At 32.0% G+C, this 25,932-nt stretch overlaps 4 protein-coding genes across 4 annotated transcripts; 2 read left to right on the top strand and 2 right to left on the bottom strand.

Moving 5' to 3' along the window:
- Nucleotides 1-1,375: 1,375 nt before the first annotated feature.
- On the top strand, nucleotides 1,376-4,503 carry HELRODRAFT_107153 (hypothetical protein). Its single transcript, XM_009024730.1, has 7 exons — nucleotides 1,376-1,439; nucleotides 1,673-2,183; nucleotides 2,289-2,431; nucleotides 2,471-2,572; nucleotides 2,889-3,034; nucleotides 3,266-3,377; nucleotides 3,508-4,503. Exons 2-7 carry the CDS (start codon nucleotides 1,985-1,987, stop codon nucleotides 3,679-3,681), a joined length of 876 nt encoding a protein of 291 aa, XP_009022978.1. The 5' UTR covers nucleotides 1,376-1,439; nucleotides 1,673-1,984; the 3' UTR covers nucleotides 3,682-4,503.
- Nucleotides 4,504-5,088: 585 nt separating this feature from the next.
- HELRODRAFT_162559 (hypothetical protein) lies at nucleotides 5,089-7,366 on the bottom strand (the record flags this gene model as incomplete). The annotated part of the gene is made up of 8 exons (XM_009024729.1): nucleotides 5,089-5,165; nucleotides 5,292-5,382; nucleotides 5,628-5,690; nucleotides 5,818-5,893; nucleotides 5,997-6,067; nucleotides 6,134-6,251; nucleotides 6,403-6,536; nucleotides 7,223-7,366. 8 exons carry the CDS (start codon nucleotides 7,364-7,366, stop codon nucleotides 5,089-5,091), a joined length of 774 nt encoding a protein of 257 aa, XP_009022977.1.
- Nucleotides 7,367-8,450: 1,084 nt separating this feature from the next.
- Nucleotides 8,451-14,600, top strand: HELRODRAFT_185050 (hypothetical protein). Its single transcript, XM_009024728.1, has 18 exons — nucleotides 8,451-8,621; nucleotides 9,686-9,813; nucleotides 10,053-10,117; nucleotides 10,245-10,281; nucleotides 10,410-10,495; nucleotides 10,584-10,807; nucleotides 11,213-11,301; nucleotides 11,438-11,572; nucleotides 11,940-12,002; nucleotides 12,097-12,136; nucleotides 12,208-12,323; nucleotides 12,542-12,580; nucleotides 12,957-13,021; nucleotides 13,157-13,250; nucleotides 13,416-13,522; nucleotides 13,636-13,695; nucleotides 13,833-13,959; nucleotides 14,153-14,600. Exons 1-18 carry the CDS (start codon nucleotides 8,543-8,545, stop codon nucleotides 14,324-14,326), a joined length of 1,728 nt encoding a protein of 575 aa, XP_009022976.1. The 5' UTR covers nucleotides 8,451-8,542; the 3' UTR covers nucleotides 14,327-14,600.
- A 2,877-nt stretch (nucleotides 14,601-17,477) lies between these two features.
- Nucleotides 17,478-17,756, bottom strand: HELRODRAFT_67408 (hypothetical protein; the record flags this gene model as incomplete). Its single annotated transcript, XM_009024317.1, has 1 exon — nucleotides 17,478-17,756. One exon carries the CDS (start codon nucleotides 17,754-17,756, stop codon nucleotides 17,478-17,480), a length of 279 nt encoding a protein of 92 aa, XP_009022565.1.
- Between the last annotated feature and the right edge of the window lie 8,176 nt (nucleotides 17,757-25,932).

Here is a 25,932-nt window from a genome sequence, read left to right as displayed (position 1 = left end):
TATAAATTAATAAATATAATAAAATACAAATAAATGAAGTGACACTGAATTTTTTTTAAAGAAAAAGTTTGTACTTCCCCCTCCGCCTGCACCTACTGTAGAAGCAGAGGAAGATGACGATAACGACGATGTCATTAAAGAGTCCCAAGGTAAATGGATATTTACAGTCATGTGAATATATTCTACTTTGTTATCAGATTTTTTAATTATGTGTTGTGTTTCTTTATCATCCATCTTCCTCAAGTTACTATGATTTCTGTTTATGATGACGTCAAATTTATCGTGCCATCTGTTTATTTATTAATTATCAACCTGTTTGTAAAGGTAAAAGTACAATTTTGTTACATTATAATATTTGCATGATTATTTTCGTATGTGCATTATTTATTTCATTCAATGCTTCTACTAAATCCAGGAACAAGTGAGGTAGAAGGTACGAGCGATAACGATAACGATGACAATGATGATGAGGAAGATAATGAAGATGAGGAAGAGGAGAGAGATGATGATGATGATGACCAGGAAGAGGAGGATGAAGTCAGGTTTCAAGCTTCTTCAGATGAGGAACATGGGGATGAAGATGATGACGAGGAGGAAGAAAATAATAATGAAACCAATGAAGTTGATGATGATGATGAAATTTCAGGTCATCCAAAATGTAACAGAAAAAGAACTAGAGCTATTTATGATAGCAGCGATAACGAGGATAGTCATGATAATGATTACAAAGGGACTGCTGGCGAAGATGATGATGGTTCTGTATCAGGGGGTACTATGATGGCCAGTGAAGATGGTGAGATGGGTAGTCCTAGGTCCCAACAAATAGATGATGATAATGAAGGGAATGATGATAGTGGTGCTAATAATTCTGAAAGTGGCAAACATAAAAAAGTGAAGTACGATGTTTCACTCAGAACCTTTTCTGATGATGATAGATGCAATGATGACGACATCATTTGTAAGAATGACTTGAAAGCTGTGGACAATGATGATAGGAACTCTATGAACTGGTCTGACAATCAGATGGCTGCTGATAAACAGTCCAACAGAAAGAAAAGGTAACTAATATTTCTATTTGTCATATTTATTTTATATTGTTGCATTGAAACCATCATAATCAAAACACAATGCGTGCATCAATATATGATAAATATACATATTTTATAAATAGGTACAGAGTGGATGAAGACTTTGCAGATACTGGGTGTGATAGCAAAAAGATGAAGCTATCAACGACATTTGTGCCTTTGACATCTTTGACGTTACCGACATCATCGCAATCAGCAGCAGTGACATTACATACATCGTCGTCTTTGACTTCAGAAACATCACAATTTTCATCTTCACCGTTACCAGCATCTTCACCTTCATGTCGTTTGTTCTTCCCTAGTGAAAATGCAACAAAGCCATGCAGACCCACAAACTTCCAAGCCTCACAAGTTTGTTACACTTTTCTTACTCTACGGAAATGTTTTTGAAAACTTAACTCATTAGATGTAATCTTTTTATTCGACCTGTCTTTCTTACCTCTTACATGTATCACATTTTATAACACAATTCAATTCCTTAATCTCCACCTTTATTTTTTAAATTTTATATATAAAAAGATTTTTGTTCGAAATTGTGATCCACGAAAGCTTTTATAAGAATATAATTTTCATAACCATTCTTGCAGAATTACGATGAAAGTTCTGGATACACACCTGTACACTCCCAACATGGTCTGTCTGACGTCACCAACAGATTGACAACAACATTCAATAAACAACAACAACTTCAGCAACTACATCAATATTTGCCACTCAACTCGTCAAGAGAACTAAAACGTCTCCACTGCTCTCTCACCCCATCCTTCTTGTCTTCATACATCACTCCAAAACCAGCGCAGAAGATAAAATTTTTTCCTCGTGATTATGAACTGGAGACTGATATATTGGGGTCATTTTTAAGGATTGGTATCGATGTGGAGGACATTGAATATCTAATGAAAAGCTATGATGAATTGTTGCAAACTGACTACCCTCAAACGTATTGGCTCAATGATACTCATTGGTTTGAACATCCTTCAACATATGAACATCCAATTGTTACACTCACCTCAACAACTTCCACAAGGAAACAATTATCTAAGAAAAAGAGGAAAGATATTGTTGTTGATGTCTTGGAGTCAAAACATAAGACAGGTATGTTGAGCCTTAGATTAAATATTTTTGTTTCAATATTTAATATAAAGTTTCTAAACATGTTCTGTCTTTTCATTTGTTCAATAATTTATTATCTGTAAACAGGGTCGGCAAGAACAGAAGGATACTATAAAATCAGTCACCATGAGAAATCAGGTTACTTGCAGCACGCACGAGGTGTCCAGGAGCACAAGCTGACGGCCAGTCAACCAGCCGAATTAGAGCAATGTTTGTTTGGCGGTGCAAACGTCACTGGTGCTGCTGGTGATTTGAAGAAAAAAATTCAGCAACAGCTGAGGGAAGCAAGATCTGAAAGCAGGAGATGGCAGAGTGTGCTATCTCACCAGGGCGAAGATCTGGGTGACCTTGTCAAATTCAACCACCTCAAGGTTTTTGTCATTTTATTATTTTGCATTCAAATTTTTGTTCTCTTCTTTATAATTACTCACAGTAGCAGACAATTTTACATTCAAAATATTTTACAATCTAAAACTTTGTCAAAAATTGCACAAAAAATATTTACACATTATTTTTCAATTAGACATTTTGCCCTCTGATCTATATTCGTTATAAATCTCTATTGGCAAAAAGTTCAGTTAATTTATATCAATGAGGGTTTTATCTATGTCTGAATTCATACATTTTTGTAAATATTATTATTAAGGTCATACATAGCTATAATTTTTTATTCATCCTTAAAAACAGTTCCGCAAGAAGCAGTTGAAATTTGCTAAAAGTGGCATTCACGATTGGGGTTTGTTTGCTTTGGAGCGCATTCAAGAAGGAGAGATGGTCATCGAATATGTTGGCCAGGTCATCAGGCAGCCCATTGCTGATCTCAGAGAAAAGAGGTAAATTCATTTTTATTAATGAAAAAGCCGGCTTTGCTTTTTGAATTTACTATTCTGAGAAATTATTGGCTAAAAAATGTGTGTACTGTATGTATGGTAAAATGACGTTTATCTGGTGTATTTATATTACTGTTTCACTGTCCTATTACAATCTTTTCCCTGTTTCAAAACAATAATTTTTTAATGTTATTAGTTTTTAAATGTTCTTTACACTACTGACACCACATTCAGGTACGAATCGTTGGGCATTGGCTCTAGTTATTTGTTCAGAATTGATGGTGAGGCCATCGTTGATGCAACTAAGTATGGCAACCTGGCTCGCTTCATTAACCACTGTTGCACTGTAAGTTTGTTTTTTCTGTTTTATTTTAAAATTGACTCTTACCTATCTACTCTACAAACAATGGAATTAAAGCTGATTACATTTACCAATTTAATATCAAAGATATTAAAACCATTTTTAATTTACTTAGCCAAACTGCTGTGCCAAGATAGTGACAGTGGACTCCCAGAAGAAGATAGTGATATATTCGAGGAAAGACATTGAAGTGAACGAGGAGATCACATATGATTACAAGTTCCCACTGGAAGATAACAAGATACCATGCCTCTGTGGATCATCTGGTTGTCGGGGTACATTGAATTAATTTCAATCATTCGCACGTTCGTCCAAAACCGGATGGTTGAATAGATCGAACATAATTTTATAATTTATTTAATGTCTTTTTTGTTCGGTTCATTCTAACAACTGGTATCATCCTATTTATTAGTTTTGTTTTATTTTTTTGTCGTTCATGTATAAAATATTTTTTGGAAAAATTGTTTATTATTTACGTGAAGATTAAGCGATGAATTGATTAAAATTGAAAATTATGATTCACATTGGATGATTTCAGTTTACTCAAACTGCCCAAGTGTCATGGCATGTTCCTACGGTATGCTCACTTATCAGAACGCACATCATGCACCTATGTACATCTTTCTTTCATTTTTAAAACTTGTTTCAAACGTAATAGATGAATTTGAGATACTGTTAGTCAATTAAAATTTGTTAAAAAACTGTCTCAAATTTTATTTTCTGTTGAACATAATGTTTACTAGTATTAGAATTAAAAATTGAGTCACACAGGCTCTGTAACTTTTTTTTACGTTTTTCAAGAATGAATATGTTTATGTACATATCGTGAATATTTTATGATTAGATGCACAAGTGAATTTGCGTTTGTTTTAGCATGTGTGCATGACATTAAATTGTGATTTCTTGAAAGAATTATGATTGTGCTATTTGTTTCTTATGTGATTTATTTAAGCTACGTTAATTTTCATCCAAAATTTATATTTTTAACGTTTTGACAATGATTCTAATTGTATGATTTTATTAACAACCGATGTTGACAGTTGTAAAAATTGTTCATATTCCTAACTTTTATCAACCAAAGGCTAATGAAAGTTAAATATAAATTTTGTTTCATCACCTATACATACGTGTTACTTTTTGTTTGCGGTACTGACCACAGATATGACTAGAGATATTTCTTCCCATCTGTTTGATAAGTCCAAATTTGCACCACTTAATGCAAGTCGAAAATTATATAAATTCTATTGATTATCATTAATAATCAAGAAAATAAAACATGTGTGGTAAACACACAAATAAAAAGCATACATAAATTAAAAATGATAGTTTTAAAAAATTACTTGGAAAATCAATATTAAGATAACAAAGATTATAAATCTAGCCTCTTACAAAGTGCCAGCTTGAACTACAGTCTAGTCTCATAATCAGTGAATTGACCGAAACTTATCAACTAATCAAAAGAATGTACCTTGTAGCATTTACATTAAATATTTAAAAAGCAGATACAGAAACAAAATGGCGTTGCAAGCCTGCTATGAATAAAGTGCAAAAATGACAAGCATACATGTTATTTACAAATCAACGAAAAAACGTATTTGTATTATTTATTTGATTAGCCCACAGTTACCTCCTCACATTAAGTAGAATTTTCCGTACAATAATAATTATCATTTAATCGAAAAATTGGATGATAAAATTAATTGAAAGAAATGTCCCTTGGATCAGACTCGTGTTTCAAAACTTGGCACTGCATTTTTATCTGCAGCAAATGATCTGTTTCATTGTGATTAAAAAATTTTCTTTTATAAATCTCAAATGCATAGTGTACAATGAATAGTCTGATAAATACTTGTTCCCAGGAGGAAAGTGAATATTTATAGAATTATTATCAGACAATACCTTGAAGCTGATCCAGTTCCCTCTGCAGCTTGCAAGTTGTTTTGTCAGCTTCATTCCCGCAGTCCTCAGCCTGAAACATAATTTTGATGCACTTCATTGTAAAGTATATTTCGAATTATATGTCATATAAATGAAAAAATTAATATCTTATTAAACAACAATAAGAAAATCTAAAGAACAATAAATATAAATTTAAATAAATAATAAAGTAAATAATTAAACAAACAATAAAAATATTGTTTGTTTTATTTTTATTTATTTTTATTATTATGTTTTAAACATAAAAAAGTCATATAGAAATAAACATTTAATTGAACAAGTAAATAAAGGACCAACAGTTTTTAGCTGATTTCTCAAATCTTCAATTGTCTTGTCAAAGTTAGCTTCTTTGGTTGCAGCCTTCCAAATTATCAGATTTATAAAATGTTGATTAAACATTAGTTTTATAATATGTGTTTAGAAAATCAATAAATTTGAGTTGGTGAAAAATTATTTAAATCTTGTTAAACATTATATTAGTACATACCTTATCAACTCTTGCTTGCATAGATTTCAGTTTAGCAGACATGGTTTTTAAATCATCTTGCAAATTTTTAACATTTCTGAAAATTAATATTTATTTAGATAAAATATATTACTAAAGTACAATTCAAAACATAGTTTAGAAAAAGGATGACAAATTTAAAATTGTGAAAAAACATTTACAATTCAGCTGCTTCTGTCTTGGCAAGGTCTTTCTCTAAATCTGATTCTGATGCAGCCAGTTTACGAGAAACCTTAAAATGTATCAGAATGAAAAATCACAAATGTCATCATAAAAAGAGAAGCGTGAAGTTTCATACCTCATCATATTTTTTCTCAGACTCGAAAGCAATTTCACTAGTTTCTCTAAATATCTGCTCCAACTCAGCCAGCCTCTCTTCATCCACAACACGTTTCTGGTCTAATAATTTACGTTGCCTGAAATTTTTAAGAGAAACAAAAGTTAAAATATATGACTAACAAGAATTTTAAAATTTATAAAAAATAAGTAAAGCATAGCAATGAATTATATACAAAACAAACTTTTCATATAAACCAATGAATGAAAGCCTAAGAGCAAAAGACAAACTTGTCACATTCTTCAGCAACTTTGATGGTTTCTTCAAGTTTTTCACATAGGAGAACATATTTTGCTGCCTGCTGATCATATTCATTCTCCATCAAACTCACTTTGTGGTTCAATTCTCTTGCTTCACTCTCTAGCTATTAACCAGGAAATAAAACAAATCAATTTTCAACATAATATGTAATTCCATTAGAATAACAAAGCTATATATTTGTGCATAAAACAGATGAATATATATCATATGCTGACAATACCACATTACAATAATATTGAAATATATATTTTTCATTGACATTTTGAGAAAATCATAGAACTTGCAATTTCAATCATGATTTCACTTTTTAATGTTTTTTTTGCATTGATTTCATTTAACTAACTAGCAAAAACCAATAAAATTTCAACTTAATTTTTCATGCTTATCTCATAGAACATATAATGGTAGCAACATATTTACATAGACATACATTTGCCAATTATAACCAAAAAATACAACAAAGTATCCTTTTTTTGACTACCCCTTTATATTTTTTCAGACTTAACCTAATTTATATAACTTGTATGCCTAAATTAAATTTAAACATTAAACACTTTTAAATTAAATTAACTGTTAACATCTGACTCATGAAAGTCTCATTTCCATTTCCACACATTATCATCAACTTTTTTTTATTGTGTCATCTATCAGTTAACAACTGAACTGTGTTTCCTTAATTCTTCTTCAATTTTTAATTAAATTAAAAAAAGCTACATTAGATAAGTGAACACAATTTGAAAGTGATTTGATTTTGATAGGATGAGTGAATCACAAAACAAAAATGCAGACTGCTTTGGTTTTGGCTTTTTCGATTTCCAGTTCTTTTTCAGAGGCTTCGAACAAAGTCTTGTATTTGCTTAGTTCTTCCGAAACTTCTTGCATGCGAACTTTCAATGCATTTATCGAAATCGCGCCGTCGCCAGGAGCCGCCATCTTAATTCTGAATTAAATTAATACGACGGGCCACCAAAATGTAATGAATTGCTAGGACTAATTCCACAGCTCGCATAGACGCTTTTTTCTATTTTGATTACTGACTGGACTGGACAATGTTTAATAATTATGGAATGCTACAAATTGTTTCATAAAAATTCTTTCAATATTTAAATGTACATATACATATATATACATATACATATATATACATATATATATATATATATATATATATATATATATATATATATATATATATATATATATATATGATTACCTTTATGTATATAATTCCAAATATATGATTACCCTAATTTGTAGTCATATCTTCGTCAAAGTTAACAAAAGAGTAAATATTTGGCTTTACGCATTCTTTTCTTTAGGCTCAAAAAAGCGCTGAAAATTTAAACCTAACTAATAACTTAAAAGGCTTAATTGCTGATTAACATTAAACTAAAAGATTTTATTCAAGCTTTGAAATTGAAGTTGAGAAAAATAGTTAGCAAAACTCTGTATTCGTTTTTCTTTTGTTGTTCTTAATATTACCCCTTTTAACCCGTTGCGGTTATAGACAAAATTACCAGTGGGTCACAAATTTTCCAACATTGACCGGGTGGAGTAAATTTTTGAGAATATTACAATATGTTTTAATGTTGACCGGGACCGGTTGGAGCCAAAATTTTGACTGGGGGACAATGTTCTTAGCTGACAACTTTTTTTGCTTATCACTTTTTTTTCTAAAAAAGCTCTTTTTTGGTTAAAAAACAATGAGTTTTACTGATTTTCAATACAAAAACTTCTCACAAAAAAAAGGTGCCTTCTCTTGAAACACATTCTTACTTTTTGCGTACCTCAATCAATCAATCATTCAAATTAGTTAAAAATTTTTACAATTTGCACATTAATTATTAATATAGAAGTCCCAATCTAAATTATTTTCCGAGTGTTTTTCAAATAGATTAGATAGTTTATTTAATATTATTACCATTAAAAAATGTTTAAATTCTAATTTAACTCAATACCTAACTTTTTTGTTTATTACCAATTAATAAACAGCCATCTGGTCATTCATCCAATTAGTTTACATATTGATTATGTCATTCGGGCACCAAATTGAAAAATTTTCGGATTTTTATGTTTAATATTCATAGTGAGATCTGCCATTAATTAAGGATGAGTCTTTCTTTGGAAGATTTCAAACAAGAGTTTGCAGAATGGGATTTGGTTTTTCCAGTAAATCTGTATGATAAAAGTAAAATATCATCTACCTCCAATTTTGAATTTTTTTCTATCCTATCATTATGAAATTACTTACAAATAAGTCTTCAATCGTTAAATTTATTGAATAAATTAATATTAAAATTAAATCATTTATATTACATATTATTATTTAAAATTTGATGTATTGTAGGGAATTCAGGTTTTAATTATGGTTATCGTTATTGATTGGTTAACTTAATTAACATAAATGACAGTAATACAGATTATAAAATATATTAATTATATTAATTATATTACTGTTATATATATATTTAATTATAATATGATATACTATTACTATACATAATGTTAAGATGATGATTGTGATAGTTTTGGAACAGGAAGGATGTCATCAGTTTATTAGAATTTTTAGAGAATTGAATTTATAAATTATAAATTGAATTAATTATTTTTTAAAGTGAACAAACAATGATTTATAATAATGGTAGTGATAGTAATGCCATTACCGTAGTAATCATAATGTTAACGGGCGTAGTGGCAATCATCACAATTATAATATATGCTTTTTTTATATTTAAAAAATATCTCATACTTTTCTTTTTTTAGTTTTTTCAGTAGAGTAAACTTTGAAAAATGTTTCACAACAAACAGTCACAGTAAAAGTATACGTAATTTGTTAATACATTCAAGTAAATCAACACGCCACACATAGCAAGTGGTAGATAGGCTCTGTTTTGCATTAGAACCTGGTCTCCATCATAGCAACAGTGCCAGGAGGTGCCTTAACTAACCTTCTCTACCATTACATATGGTTTTCTTGCCTGCTAATACAGTATAAAACAATAATCTTGGTAAAATTTTTGATTAAAAAACAATAGTACTCATTAATGAAAGATGCTTAGAATTAAAATTTAACGTTTTTCTACTATTTCTGTAGTAGTCCTAATTATATTAATATTAATTAGTTTGGCTAAGGTTTGAGTTCATTATCCGCAACTGGACATGGACTTACATTGTAGTGAAAATGTTCATTGTACTTAGATATTAAAGCTAAAAATAAATTTTTCTAATTTTTCAAATTTGTTTGTTTGCCAGTAAAAGAAGTTTGTGAGAAATATGATTTGAGTGCCGAAGACTTTGTCAGTTCATGGCAGGCTCACAAGCAGAATCATAAAATTAAGGTCAATCTGAATTTGGAGCATCTTGACTTCTTTGCTAGGGAGGTAATTAGTATATAAATCATAGATTTCTTTTTACGTAACAATCTTTTTTAATTTGACTAAAATAAGTTTTTGAGAGTTCAAGATCTTGTTGAGTTGAAATGTTTCCTGTTGAAAATAATTTCAAAATTATTTACTTACAATTTCAATAACTTATTATTGAAATTGTTTCATTAGATTATTTATAAAGAACTTTTCATTGATTTACAAATTTTAAATGGAAATTTATTAATTATTTAAAGGAATTTGAAAAAAAATTTGTGAAAAAATCTTCAAAAGTCAGATCCATTCCCAAGACTCCTATAGTGTTGGCTTAAAATTTCATTCAAATGAATTTTCACTTATCACCAATGCATTACTGTTTTGAAAGATCTTACTTTTTGAAAATTTGAATTTTTTTTCTAATCTGACCATTTTTTATCCACCATGCACAGAAATAATCATGAAGCCAACACGCCTGCCTCGTCTAAAGTAATCAACCAATCATACTCCTTCATTCATTCGTTTTATTATTACCTCTAATTAATTACCAGTAGTTTGTATTGAATAGTTCAATTATTTTATTGAAGCGTAATCATGAACAAACTTTTTTTTAAAAGAAACGACCGATAGATATTACCCCAGAAATGGCCAACAAGAAGATCATTTTGTCAGAAGAGGATCAATTCGTTGGCACTCCCAGCAGGTGAAAATAATGGCAGCCTGATAACTTTTGTTTGATCATTTACATAATACTTTTATTATTATAATGATTCAAAATGTGGGTTTGTTAGAGCTCCATCCTCATTGAATGGCATGACACCGTCTGCCAAGTATTCCAGTCGCAAGAACAAGGGTGAAGTTGTGGCATCAAATTGCGAAAATTCATTAAACGATCGTCGCCTGTGGAGAAGACAGGATGTGAATCGGTTGGTCACTGTGCTCGATTATGAAGAAGCCAGAGAGATGAAGCCCCATTGCAAGTACATGTTCCACAGGGCTTCTGAAAAATATTACAGTTAATTGTTTTCATATGTTTCATTTTAAAATTTAAAAGTTTCTGTATCAAATGTTTTAGTTTGTTTTACATGTTTCTTGATTATATCTGAATACAAATAATTTTTGTGGAATATCGTAATGGTAGACCACCATGATTGTATGGTCATATGGTCAACGTAGTTGAACATTTGAATGGCCATCACAGTTAAAAGGTTAAATGATTAACTTTACTTAACTATCAACAAATACAATCATCACAACTGATCAGTTATTCGTGAACATATGTTGACATAAATAACATCATAATCATTCGTAGTACATTGCTCGTTGCTTTCTTATTAATGGATGATTCGATTGTATTCAATTATTTGGATGATGATCCACATGGCATTAGCCTAATTTATGGTCATTAATGACTCAACAGCACTGAACTTTATGATATCGGACATGCAGCAGAGGCTCCTGTCAACAGGAGTTGTTGAAGAGTTCACTTCTATTGGTAATGTCTTTCAGGTTGTTTCTCTTCCAAATTATTGCATATTTGTGTTTTTTGATGATTTACAAAGTAATTGATGTCTTTTATTTTAGCAAATGCAAATGTGTTTCATGTTATATCCAACTTATGTTCTCTAATTTGTCATTCAATTAGGATCCTCAAATTGTGATTGGCCGAGTGAACTTTGATGTGATGGATAAGCAATTGTCATTGGAGGAGGAGAACACGGGTCTTACTGTTCCCCTCTCACTCAACTCACTCGCTGATTATTTCATTTTTACGGGACAGGTATTTAAAAACAATATTTTTTCTAAATCCGTAGAAATGCGAAATGAATAATAGAAAATAAATTCAACGTCGGAAAATCATGATTAATATAAGCCACAAAATCTTTTGTTGAGTTTCATTTTCTGAAACTGAGCAGTTTCCATCTTCTGGCCTTTTCAATGTCTTAGCATAACAGCAACAGTGTTTACTCTGAACTTAAAATGTCTAACAATTTGTTCATCTTATTGTAATCTAAACTAATCACATTCCTTGACTAGCCGAACTATTTAAGTATACAATTAAATTGAGTTATTACATTGTTATATTAATGTGTGACTGATATGTCTGCAGTGACGTCTTTGTAATTAATTTGCATAATGTTTTGCAGGTAGCAGCATTTGAATGCACCAACCCAACTGGCAAATGTCTGAATGCACTGAGATTCATTGAAGTTTGTTACGTTTATAGTTTCTTTTTTTTCACAGCTCTATCTATACATCTTTATTTCAATTCACTAATGCAATTGAAACAAACGCTTTTTTCAGCCTGTTTACCCCCCACAACCGCCTCTCAAGGACTTCAAAGGTGAGTTTTTCCCATTCAGTGTCTTTACTATTTCTTAACCTCAAAACTCACTCATATTTCTCTCCTTCCAGATCTCTCCGTTCTGGTAGCATGTGGACCGTTCAGCACACAGGACAGCACGATGTATGAACCATTGAACGACTTGATCACCCAGATTGAACAGAACACACCTGACCTCTGCATTCTGGTCCGAACATTATCTTAAACATTCTCTTCTGACGTTACCAAACATACCCTGATATTTAATTTTTTACAAATTTTTTAACTTTATAACTTAATTTCGAATCTTAGTTGTAATAACCGTTTATTATGGCTTTTTAATGTGTTCATATAATTATCGACTGATTGTAGGTGATTTAGTGTTACAATTGTTATTTCATATCACTGAACTCTTCATATTAACAGCTCGGTCCATTCATTGACACAGAGTTTGCTGAATTGCAAGTAAGTGCATCCATTCTTTCAAACGTTCATTTAAATAAAGTAATTAGTTAATAATTAATAAATTAATTAATTAAATAATTAATGATCATTTCAAGTAAAAATGATTAGTCTGAATGTGTTTACTTAGTTTTTTACAATTTTAAAAAATGTTATTAAAGACTTAGTTTAATAAATTAATTCCGTTTATATTTTTTGGATGGAGCAGCATATTATGATGTGAAGAATTCAAAGTTTTTGTGTCTGCATTTGGTTTTTGTAGTTTTTCAAAAGTTATCACATTATTAACAGTTGATGTGTTTGTTGCAAACTAGCAAGATAGCCAACGGATTAATGAAGTATTAATATATTTGTTGTAAATTTTCAAAATATTCAACAGATTAATGAAGATCTTGGCTCTCTGCAGCAGAATTGTTTCAATAAATTGAAAGAAATGGCGGCAAGGTTAATTACTTGCAGTCGTTCATCTTTACAATGAATGAATTCTCGCGAAATTTTATGAATCAAAATAAAAGCTTTGTGATTTTTAAAATATTACATTCTAATAAAAGGATGATTTTGTTTTTTTGAATGCACCAGTTTACACTGCCATGTCGTGATCATTCCATCGCAGAGAGATTTCCTTCATGAATTTGTTTACCCGCAACCGCCTTTCAAATTGTCCTCGAGCAGTGTGAGTGCTACGTTTAAGTATAAATCTTTCCACATTAGTGATATCTGAAGGTTTAAAAACCAAATCGGATTTCGTTTTGATTGGAATGGCTGCTCGTGTCATATAAAATTATATGACTCAACAATAAGTCTATTGGTCAGCTATATTTATGCAACCATTGAACAGTTTGTATCGTACATGTCCGATCCATGCACCCTCGATGTTGATGGGCTGGTCATTGGGGTGACGTCAACGGATGTTCTCATGCACATGAGCAAGGATGTCATATCAAAGTCTTTATTCTCCCTCATTATTTACATTTCTTAATTGTTTTTTAGCAATGTTTGACATTAAAAAAATGTCATTGTTTTTTTTTCCTTTCAAATCCCATTTTTTGTTGAATCAGGTCACAGAAAAATGTTGACAGATTTACAAAACTTGTTCAAACATTTCTAGGCCAACACAAGTTGGTACAAATAAATTTATTTCAATAAATACTATATATTATTACTGAAAATATTTTTCAAATTATTTTGGATTGGTTCTGGCAGTTATTGTGACAGGTCAGACCATTTAGTTTTTTCACCAAACATTAACATGCAGCTTCTATCCTGTCAACCCACCATCCAACGAAGTCAATGTTGACCTTGAACTCTTCGATGTGTACGCCAAATTAACTGTTACACCGCATTTGCTCATTCTTCCGTCTGAATTGAAATGTTTCGTCAAGGTATTCCTGTTTTTATCTTGCTTGTTTTGTGTGTTTCGATTCCGCTTTGTTTTTTATAGTGGAAACTTGAGACGCACTGGGTTAATTGTTTTTTTTTTGTTATATATGGATGAATTTGCTCTTGAGTACAGGCTTTATGTTTCCAAATTTTCATTACACATTCAATAGCTTTGGCACTAATTTGTATGAACAGACAGTCAACTGCTGTACTTGCGTGAATCCAGGGAAGCTCTCAAAGAAGGAAGCTGGCGGAACATACGCCCACATTAAAATACGTGCCAACGCTCCGGCAGTGAATGTTGGTGAAAATTCCCCTGGTAACATTGAGAACAATGTGACCTGTGAAGTGAAAGTTGTGAAAATATGAGGAGAATGAAGATAGGACAAATAGTTGAATACTGTACTTCATTAGTTTATTGCATAAAATCGATATCGCATCTCCCAAGACACTTCTTGTGTCTAAATGTCATAATGTTCTGTATTTCAGTTCCGTTTTTCATTATTCGGTTGAATGCCATCATCGTCATCATGTTTAGTTGTCATCGCCAATGAACAATAAACAAATAAAGGGCGTTGCTTATTTAGTTAATTATCTCGTCTTTTCAGCTGTCCTCATCTATTAAAACTACCGGTTCTTCAAATTTTTGGTCGTGTTTATCGTATTTCTTAACGCGTTATAGTAACTGACTTATGACTCTTTTGAGATGCATATTTAAGTTATTAAGTTAGGTTTATGTAAATAGACATGGAAATTCAATCGATCAAATAGTTTATTAAGCGCCATTTCCGCGATGTTCAACAGCGCTCCTCAATGAATTCAACTAACAGATAGATGGGTGTTGAGATCCGCTCTAAACTTCATAAGTGAAGGTGAAGTAAAAGGACGTTTATTATTTAAACTTATGCGTTAATACATGTGGTATAATCTACTATTTAAGTTATTAAGTTAGGTTTATGTAAATAGACATGGAAATTCAATCGATCAAATAGTTTATTAAGCGCCATTTCCGCGATGTTCAACAGCGCTCCTCAATGAATTCAACTAACAGATAGATGGGTGTTGAGATCCGCTCTAAACTTCATAAGTGAAGGTGAAGTAAAAGGACGTTTATTATTTAAACTTATGCGTTAATACATGTGGTATAATCTACTAGATTTGTTTGCTCCTTATTTTTCGATTGCTCGAGCCGTGTTTCAGTTCAAGGCGGTAGTGGGCCGCCACACGCTGTTGGAGATCAAACATAAACATCCAATTTTTACTTTGCCATTGTGCACGCACGCTTGATAAACCAGTCATACATAAGTAGGTAAAAAAATTGAAGGAATAGTTTAATGGCTGATGGGTTTGGATATCCAAATTTAACTCCTTCAGTTTTTTTTCACCGTTTCTTTCCTCCAGACGTTAGTGCCAATTTTATTGGAATGCAACGGATAAATTTTCAATTCATGTCTCACCCGCCTTCGCTCGATTACCTTTCGTTAATATAAAGGGTATAATCATGCGCGTATAAATTAAATAATTTTTTTTAGAAACTTTGAAATAATTTAATTTTTAAGGCATCATTCAAAGTATATTAAAATCATGTAGAAATATCAAAAACTTTTATATTAAAATAATTAATATGGATCATAATTGTCATTAATTGTCACGTGTAAAATGGCGAAAAATGCCTGAATCAAAAATTTCAAAGGCAGAAGCGAAAAACCTCAAAAATTGAAATACAGTGGTTATGATTTTTGTGGTGCAAGATTAAAAAAATATTGAAAACTATGTTTTTAAATAAAATTAATTAAATGTTGCGTTCATTTCATAAACACAGTAATATGTTTATAAAAAATAAAAGTTATTAATTAAATAATATATATGTATATATATATAGTTTATGAAAATGTTAGCACATTGTTTGTGATATTTCAGAAATGATACATCCGATAAGAAAGATGTTTAGGCCTACTCCAGTTATTTGCATCGATACGTAATGTGACGTATGGTACTTTATTTTTTGAAAACTTTTGAAAATACGAAATGTTTTTTGCGTCCTACTTACAAGTTTCAACGAGCAAAAAAAACTTAATTCAGAAAAACATTACTGCCATTTGAGTTGCTTTTTTACGTTTCAAAGTTTATAATAGCTGCCGGCGATGTAGAATTCACTTTAGTGAAGTAAAAATTTCAAGATATGTTCTTATTGCTTAAGTTGTGCTCAAATACAAAGAAACATTGGATATTAATACCAAAAATTGTTGCATTGTTACGCATCAGATTCTTGTTCATTAATTTGAAATTTACTTATTTTATTTTTAAGCTCGTCAAAATTAATCGTATGCCTCTTGTTTGAACCTGAAACCTCGCTTTGGTCTTCGCTTGTTTCTAGAATGGTATTTATGCTTTTCCTATTAATTATTGAAGGATCGTTAATGTAAAAGTTACTGGAATTGCTTTGGGAAATTTGTTGTCCATGTTTATGTTCTGTGTTACTGGCTGGTTTGGGAATGGGACTGGATATCATTTCAGCCTTTTCTGCATTATTAGCTGCTAATTTGGCCTCATGGTTAAATGGATTGTGAAATATTTTGTCCTCGTCAACACTTTGATTCATGTTATAAGCCGGTTTTCGAGCGAGTCGTTTTTTAGAAATCATTTTTGTTTCATTGGCGGATGTGTTTTTAGAAACATTATGAGCGCTACCATCAAAGGAGAGCGACAAAATACTATTAGATAAGTCTTTTAATGAAATTAACGATCGCGTTTTGAAATTATTTTCAGACTTGCGGGGCTTGGGCACTTTTTCAGTCTTATTTTCTTTTGGGATTGTTTCAGAGTCTGTTGTGGTTGAGGATAAATTATTTAATGGTAAATTAGCGTAAATTCCGGTGTTATCAGGCGTCAAATAATTTGAAAAATTTTGGTTCTCTGAGTTTTGAGAAGATATGGAAGTATTTTCAGTGTTGTCGGCGATTGGATCGATTTGTGACGAATTTGATGAGTTATTTTTTTGATTATTTGTAGAAAACAAAGATAAGATGTTTTTCGACATACGATTTCGTTTCTTTTGGTTGTTTGTTTGCGGTAGGTCATGGGAGGACAACGTGGAAGGAGGCTGGGGAGCTTGATTTCTAGTTCTGGCTATTTGTGATTCCTTTCTTCTAAACCTCTTGGATTTGTTTGTTTTTGTTTTTTCAAAATCATCTTTGCCATCTCTCTTAGCAGAAGTTAAATGTGATGGATTAAACTGTGGAAACTTTTTCGCCAAAAATTGACTTAACCTTTTATAACCGTAATGCCTGCTGAACAGTTTATCTTTCTTTCTGATAGATTTATCCTTTGTTTGGTCTTCTTCTTCTGTCTGGAATTCGTCTATACATTCGTAAGTCTCTTCACCTATATCTAAAAACAATGTTCACAATATATTTAAAATTAAATATTGAATTTTTTATATGAAGATTATAAAAATTACTTTGAAATTCAACGTTAAACTCGCAAGAATGGTTTCCAGATTTCACCTGTAAAAATTGTTTTAAATTGAGTGTTCACCTCGTAATTGAAGAAAATGCTCATATCTAACTTGAACATAGCTTCCGGGAAAAAATCCTTCTTTTGAGCGAGTGTACCCCCTCCACCAGCCATTCTCTAACGTCTCCGTCACAATAATGGATTCTCCCTCATGTAAGGATATGTCGTCATCGTACACAGCTTTGTAATCGTGTTTCACTGAACATTCTTTGTGTGGTTTTAAAAATACAATGAATGTTATACTTTCCCGATGAAAAAAGTTAAAAATTTGAAACTTGTTCATTCTTTTTACTTTATTTTCCATATTTGATAAAACATGTGACGCGCAGTATGTCTGAATAGTTTCAAAAATTATCGCGCAACTTGGAATAGTTTCGATTTACAAGGTTAGTTTTTCTATGTTGGTTCAATTTCAAAATGCATGGCATCTCATCTTCATTTCCTCATTTGTATGCTAATTATTTTAATTACAATCTTTTCAAATCGTATCGAGACGACTTGGCCGCGTTGAAATGTTAATCTAATTAGATTCGGAAAATATATTTACTAAGAATCTAATTTGAATCTTTTTCAAATATAAAAATTATGAAACTAACCAATTCATTTACTAATGTTTGCATACATTATATCAACGCTTGCAAAACGGAGTTAAATGTATTTTTATTTAGAATTTTGCTTACCAAATCCTATTTCGTCATCTGCATCTTCCTCATCGTCGTCGTCGTCGAAATCATCATCATCGTCGTCGTGGTCATCCGGTTGGAGTGTGTCCATAATTTCAGAGTTGTTGTTGTCGTTTTTGACGAGAGGTTTTTCCAACGAAAGTTGTGAGGACTTCTTTGAGATGGTCGCAAATGATGTAGCACTGTTGTGGACACTGGATGAATGTGCGGCAGATGCCTCAAACATCAGGGTGTCTCCAGCTTGCCTGGCCTTACAAGATCGAAGGAGTATTAAAAGTGAATAAAAATAATGTCCCTAAGATTCCAATTAACAGTATTCATATAAATGTTAACGTTTTCAGAAGTGGTGTTTTGAATAATAATATGAACATTTTGTCTGTAATGTCTAAGCAGGCGAACAACTGCTCAATAAATTAAAGTTGCGACGAAGACGTAATTAGATGAATGTGACAACAAGCAGATAAGCGCGCGTATGTTCTTGCATTTAAATGAATACTAAATGCATCTACGCATTTGCGTAAACCCGCAAATGAGCGGATCTTTAGTCATTGTTAATCATTGCGATGCGTTTTTTGTTATTACAATAATGTGTTTGTTACTATAATAACAATAACCATACAGGAGTAAAATGATGCAAATAACTGACCCCTTCTCTGACTTGAGATCTGCGGAACCAGCCTTCTTCACCTGTCTCTTTTTTCTGACCCAGCATCCATTCATCGTCCCCCTCGTGTAACAAGTAAATGACGTCATTAATGGAAAGCGCAAGTTCCGTTTCTTTGCTAGGGTTATAGGGGTACATGACCACGTACGCTTTTCTTTGGTCTGTTTGGTTCATGCAAACGTTGAATAAATATTTAATCCATTAGCCTCTTGTCATTATTACAAGATTTTGACGTGTTTAAGAATGGAAGATCAACTAAAAAAAGATTCGATTATTAAACATTTATAACAACCAGTAACACGTTGAAGGAATCAGTCATAATCAGGCAAATCTTACTAGAAAAAAATCATCAATCGAATAAAAATAAAAAACAGACACACTCGCACACGCGCTCACAAACATGTGCCCATTGAAGCAGACACACAAGATAATCTTGTTAATAATACAAACTTGTACAAACTAATACAAACTTCTTACAGTTTGTTAACTTTACAATTGTTCTTAACTGATTTTATTTTATCTGACCGACTTATTCACCGACTATGCTTACAAATCGCAATTGAGTGCAGGACGCCGCGTCAGCAGGCAAGCAAATCAGCACAAACTGAAAAAAACGATTATCTGATTATTAAAATGAACATTAACTTGCATGTTCATTACTTTTTCAAAAATCAAAAATATTCAAAAATTTCTTCGTTCATTCATTTATTCATCAACAAACACTTCAATAGTTTTATTCAACTTACCTTTCAATTTAAATCATTTGCATACCCAATTTCTAAATTGTTACATTGTTCAACATTTCAAGTATCCAGTACAAGTATACTATACACATTATTTATGTTTGTGCTTGTTGGTTGTATATGCGTGCGTGTTGTGTGTGTGTATGTGTGTGTATGTGTGTGTGTGTATGTGTGTGTGTGTGGAATTAGCCATCTATCCATCCAATCATATTAGGTGGGTAGGTGGGGCGCATTGTATCAAGGAACTCTTCTTGTTGCAAGTGAATCTTTACCAATTAGAGATGCAGCATGACCAGATTGACCAGTGCACTTCCAGGCATATATTTACTTAAAGACAACCATTTGTATGCACAGCACATATGCATAGGTTTATATTAAGCAGCTCATAAATAGTTCTCAAATGTGTGTGAGTCTGTGTGTGTGTGGTGTGTGTGTGTTTGTTCATTTGTATGTGGACCCTTCAAACTTGCCAAAAACAACACACAAAATGAACAAAATTGGCCTAAATGCACAACAGGCCGGACAAAATATTTACGAATAAGTATGTTTACGTCACAGCAAGTTGCATTAATATTGATTAAGGAGGACATAATCTTGAATAAACCGCACTTCAAAATAATAATTTTATTAATAGTTGATGAACGTATCAAATAGTACACTGTGTTCAAAAGATAAGCTGAAAGATAAAAGAAGCAATTAAAAGATAATCGAAAAAAAGGAATCAAAGAGGAAATGAGCGAAGAAACAAACAAACGAAAAGTGAACAAACATTAAAACATACACTTTTTTTCAATATATTCTGTTAGTTTATTCATATTGAGCTGATTTTGTTAAATAGCCAGCAGAAGGTGCTCACTCTTCGTAAGCCGCCATCTGAATTCGTCACCTCCTACTTATCCCGTCTCAAAGGCACTAACGAATTTTTTTCAATTTCCTCGCCAAGCCATTCAAGTCGACTCAAAAAGACTTCTAATAAACGATAGACATTGATTCGAATTAAGAGCTAGAAAATCAAAAATCAAAAAAATTTTTTTGAATGAAAATGAAAATTGATGGTTAGTTAAGAAATAAAAAAGTGTTGAATTACTTACCACCTTCATTTGAAGTTTTAGTATTTTGTTTATCGTGGCTGATGTTTCTGTTGTTGTCAATGTTCTTGTGGTTGTCCTTTCCATCGTCCTTGTCAATCCCATCCCTGCTTCTCCCACCACTGACATCACCCTCCCATGCATCGCAGACACCGTAGTTGCAGTCTCCTCCACCTGACTCGTGAACGCTGACTCCTTCACAACGTGCTGATCTGTCGTCGCAATTTTCACGAGCCATCAGCAGAATGACGTCATCGACATTATTTGATTGGCCCTTCGTAGACGGGACCATGCCATCGACGCGTGTCCTGACGTGGCTGCCACTTGTTAATTTGTTGCTCGTCACATTCCTACACTCGTCCACACTGCTTGCCTTCAAATCATTTCTACTATGAATACTAGTGTTGGCCGTTTTTTTATTCGATGAAATGTCATTATGACTTTTCAAGTTATTTTCGTTAACGTTGTTTTTGTTGTTTTTGCTGTAGTTATTATTATTATTATTATTGTTGTTGTTGCTGTCATTCATGATGACGTCATTACTTATTGGTTTATCATCATTGTTGTTGCTGAGATGGTAGGAAAAGTTGTTGGTATCGACTTTCTCGTTGTTGTTTGTGATATATTGAGGTGAGATTTTCTTGAACTTATTGTTGAAGGTGAGAATGGAGTCTACGTTGTCGTCATTCCCATTGCTGGTGATTTCGTTGGAGGTAACTCGAATTAGTCTGCGCGGTTTTTTAAGCGGAGATGTTGCTGCGTGAACGTGATGAGAAACATCATCTCGATTGCTCGGCTCGGTCTGAGATGTTTCAACAGATGCTGACAACGGTGTGAGAGGTGACGACAAAATTGGCTTCGGTGTCAATATCTTCGGTTTTGCAGACGATGAAGAAATTGTTTTAGTTTCTTGTGTTGTTGACATTTTAATTGACGTTGTCGTTGAAGTTGTTGAGCTTGTTGTGGTTGATGACGACGATTTAAACTTCCTGACTGGCTTAGTAGCAGATGTAGATGCTTTGGAGCGAATGTTTCCATCATCCAATTGAGATGCCGTCGAAGAAGTTGATGGTGGCAACTGCCTGGAAGGCGAGGTTGATGAGGATTCTGCAGCTTTCGACAGCCAAGATGCTGAAGAAAATGACGAATCTGTGCACAAACTTGATGAGGATTTGAATGCGACGTCGACTTTTTGAGGCTTTTTTGTTAGTGGGAGTGGTTTGTTGCTGTAAACATTAACCGAAAGTTTTTGATGAATTTTAATATTATTTTTTTGGTTGCTAAATTTTTCAACGTCGCCATTAATACTAGTATTGTAGTTTTTTGGCGGTTTTTTTGGTAAAATTGTTGGTGGTGTTTTAGAATGTCTCTGCTCATTTTTTGCTGTAAAATAAAAATTGAAACAAATTTGTGTACAACATTTCAATGCTTTTTTTCAATTTGTGACATAATAACAACAAAATCTTCAAGTAGAAGTAAATAATGTGAAATAATTGAATTTGAGCCAACCGGATATCGGTAGTCGGGCGCCTGTCGCATCATTTATGTTCATACCGACGTGCTGGCTAAAGTTCAAAAGATAAACTTCTCTGCTGCTTTTCCCTGCTTGGTGTTTGCTTGATTCGTCGTAATAAATGTCTGTTGATGCTGTTGTTGGCTGTCGTTGTTGATGTTTTTGTTGATTAATTTGCAATGGTTTCTTACCAGGCGGTTTGAAATGGGTTTGTTCTGTAAATAAACGGTGCATGTGTTGAAGGCGATCAATATAATCGATCATCTGCTAATTTTTGTTTAATAGTTTTTTAAAGATCTTTTTTATCATGGTAAAAGTTTATGAATTATTTGAAATAACTAAATTAATACGATATTCTTTAAAAACAACTCATCTAGAATTGTAAAAACATTGGGATTTTAATCAAAAACTTTCTTCATTTCATCAAAAACTAACAGCTTAAATGAACTAAAATAATTCAATTTAGTTTAAAATGCCAGCTGAAATAAACAACAAGTTGCTGTTCTTCTACCACGAAAATTAATCTTTCTTGAACGAGTTATTAATTTTGTAACGGAATGACTTTTAAGGAAAGAAAATGCAAACTCGAGGTTGCGTTTAACACATTGTTCGATAATATCTATAATTTTTATTATAATTTATCTATAATTTTTGTAACAATATAAAAGGAAAATTTTTTAAAGCGCCAAGCGACAGATAAAATAGTTGAGAGATAAATGATGGACGTTTGATTTTGAGAAGAGGAATTAAGATTGATTGAGAAGAGGATTTCATTGAGGCAACCTTTGAGAGGAGAACGCTCGATGATGATGTCATTGATGTTGATGATGTCATATTGTCACGTGTTTCTATAATTCTAGTATTTTTTCCCCGTTCCTTTTAAACGGTTTTTAACATGGGTAATGACGAGCAAGATTTTAAATATGCTCCAAATGATAATCTTCGTTGAAAAAATCCAGTGTAAAGCGTGAATATTAAAACAAACACTGTCAAATTATAGAAGACATTTGAATTTGAAAATACATATTAAAAATAGCTTCTCAGGGAACATCGATACTGCGTTTAAGCCTCTAGAAACGTTGCTTCTGATGTTCTCCGGAATAAACTTCAATGAAATGTTTTTGGTATCTTTTTGCAAATCAACAAAACGCAAGCAAACAAAATTAGCATCTATTCGTTATAAAAAGGTAACATCGTTCCAGAAGATATTCTCCTCATTTGACACGAATAACTCGCATCGTCCTTTTTTCTTCCTATTTGCTTCCTCTGTCATCTTGTCACGCAAGCCTCCTCTACCGCTTGGTTATAGCCAACATCGGCTGACGCACCAAGCCAGCTGAATTTTCAGCGTAGAGGTATTTTTGTAGACACTATCCGATATTTATGATCCCGTGAGTACAAATTTCATTGTACTGCGCAAAAATAAAAATTTGACACAATGGGGTGCTGATGAGATGATGTGATGTTGATATTTTACCAAAACAAAAAAGATGAAGATAAAACTCTCTAAAATTTTTTGAAAACAGTATTTTATTAAACGCACTGAAAAGAAAAAAATAATTGATTTGCTCACTCATTAAGTTGTCACATGATAGTACCACTAGCTATATTTCACTTTTAATTTGGTAATAAATTTACACTATTTAAAAGAAGAAACTCAATTAAATTATCGGCTCTTTCATGAAATTATATAAAACGAAAATTTATCATAAATCTTTCATCCTCTTTTGAGTCGAGTAAAATTTTGAAGTGGAAATTTTCGTTTTGTGTACATTTTTTAATAAACTGAAAATGAAATTCAGTAGGTGGCACTATACACACACACATTATACCCATATGTATTTTTTAGTATATGCCTCTAATTGGAAAATGGTTTTTTAAAACTTTTTCAAAGAACATAATTTTGTTTTTTAACATTTGGATGATAAACGAAAAATAAACTTTATAAATGAATCTAGTTTCTTGAACCTAGATTTCAATATAATGTAATGCGTAATGTGAATACAATATTAACAACAAACTGCGTTTTCTGAAAGCGCACAAATGCAATAGCTCATGCACGATTCAACAACTTATGTACAAACATTTGTTAGTCGTCTATTCACAGTTGTTTTCGTGTGCGTAGGTAGTGTATGTATGTTGTGGATCACAATTTAATTTTTGAACCTTGCAAATGAACGCGAAAAATGTTACCTTTTTCATCTGCCGACTTTGCTGCTGTGTTCATCTATAAACAATTAATTTTTTCAATTAATTTAAATTTTTAATTAAATTTTAAATTGACTCCAACAAAAAAATTCAAAAGAGTTAGCAAAATTCAAACATCAAAACAATTTAAAAAATCTCCGAAACGTTAGCTCTCACGAAAATTATAAGGTGTAATGTGTTTACAAGTGAACATTGTTGCATTGAAAATATTGAAAAACTGAGAAGACAATAATTAATCCCACCTTCTTCTGCAATGGACTTCCAATTTGATCCTCACATCAGAGGAAAGTGATGAGGAGTGTAAGGAGTGCAAATGTGAAGGACAACTAACACGATCGCAGAAACTAACTGCAGTGCAACGTTCCTCCGCCTCTCTGTTTCGAGCGTGATGTTTTTGTTGATTATGTTCAATAATAATAATGTCAGTGGCAAATATAGTCTATACATTAATTTTTGTACTTTAAACATCATCATTGTCATCGTTATCATTATCACCATCATCATTGGTATCATTATGTTCATTAGATTTATTGATAAGCATTTTTAAACTTTATAAGACGACGATGAATGATTGATTTGTAAAATATTGGAAAACAATATCAATCATATAAACAATAATCCCCAATAACAACTACAGACCTACAAAAATAGCTACCCAAATTATCTTCCTAATTTTTTTTAATAAATTTTCATTACATGGTACTAATTCAAAATTCAATTCCAACGCCAACAATGTACAGTTTAATTAGATGTAAGATTATTTGGAAAGCAGCATTGCAGATGCTGGCAGATAAATGAAAGAATTAAATCATCAGCATCCCACTGGAAGCATTCCATCACTGAACATCACTGCCCACACGCCAATTTTCATCGCGACATTCACAATTAGACCAACATCGATTGAATGCTTCCAACTTCCAATCAGTCAATTGGATGGCTCAGTAGCTACCAACAGTCAATGATTTCAGCTTTTTAAGACTACTTAACGTCAGTTGTTAAATATTAAACTTTCAAATTGTTTTAAATAATATATGAAAATATAAATTTTAACAACAATTTTTCACAGTTTAATACTTTTTGACTATGAAATAGTTAATAACTTTGATTTATTGTAAATTATTTATTAACGAAAAACTTCAAGCAAATTAATTTTTAAAATTTAGTCAAAATGCTATCCAAACACTTTACATTTTTCAACACAGCAAAACGCGGACACAGTAAAAGCATTTCATTTCAGTGATTATTCAATGCTTCCTTTACTAAGTTGAATCAAAAAAATTAATAATACATGCTCAACTCATTACAAAACTTTATTCATTCATATTTGCAAGCTGTCGTGTCTTTGTTGCTATGAGAAAGAGAGATTTTAGTATAATAATAAGAGAATAAGCATGGCGATTATAATAATATTAATATTAACCAGGCTGACTGCGTCACGAGTCTTATTAGTATTCATGCATTCCTGTCGGGGTCCTTCTTAATAATCAGTTCTGCGTGTTAACTATGAATGTAAATTATCATTAATCAATAACAAAAATGACAACACTGTTACAATAAACA

The sequence above is a fragment of the Helobdella robusta genome, assembly GCF_000326865.2.
Source record: "Helobdella robusta unplaced genomic scaffold HELROscaffold_4, whole genome shotgun sequence".
NCBI classification, from domain to species: domain Eukaryota; kingdom Metazoa; phylum Annelida; class Clitellata; order Rhynchobdellida; family Glossiphoniidae; genus Helobdella; species Helobdella robusta.
The sequence above is the reverse complement of the archived record's forward strand: the minus strand, read 5'-3'. Positions and strand labels throughout refer to the sequence as shown.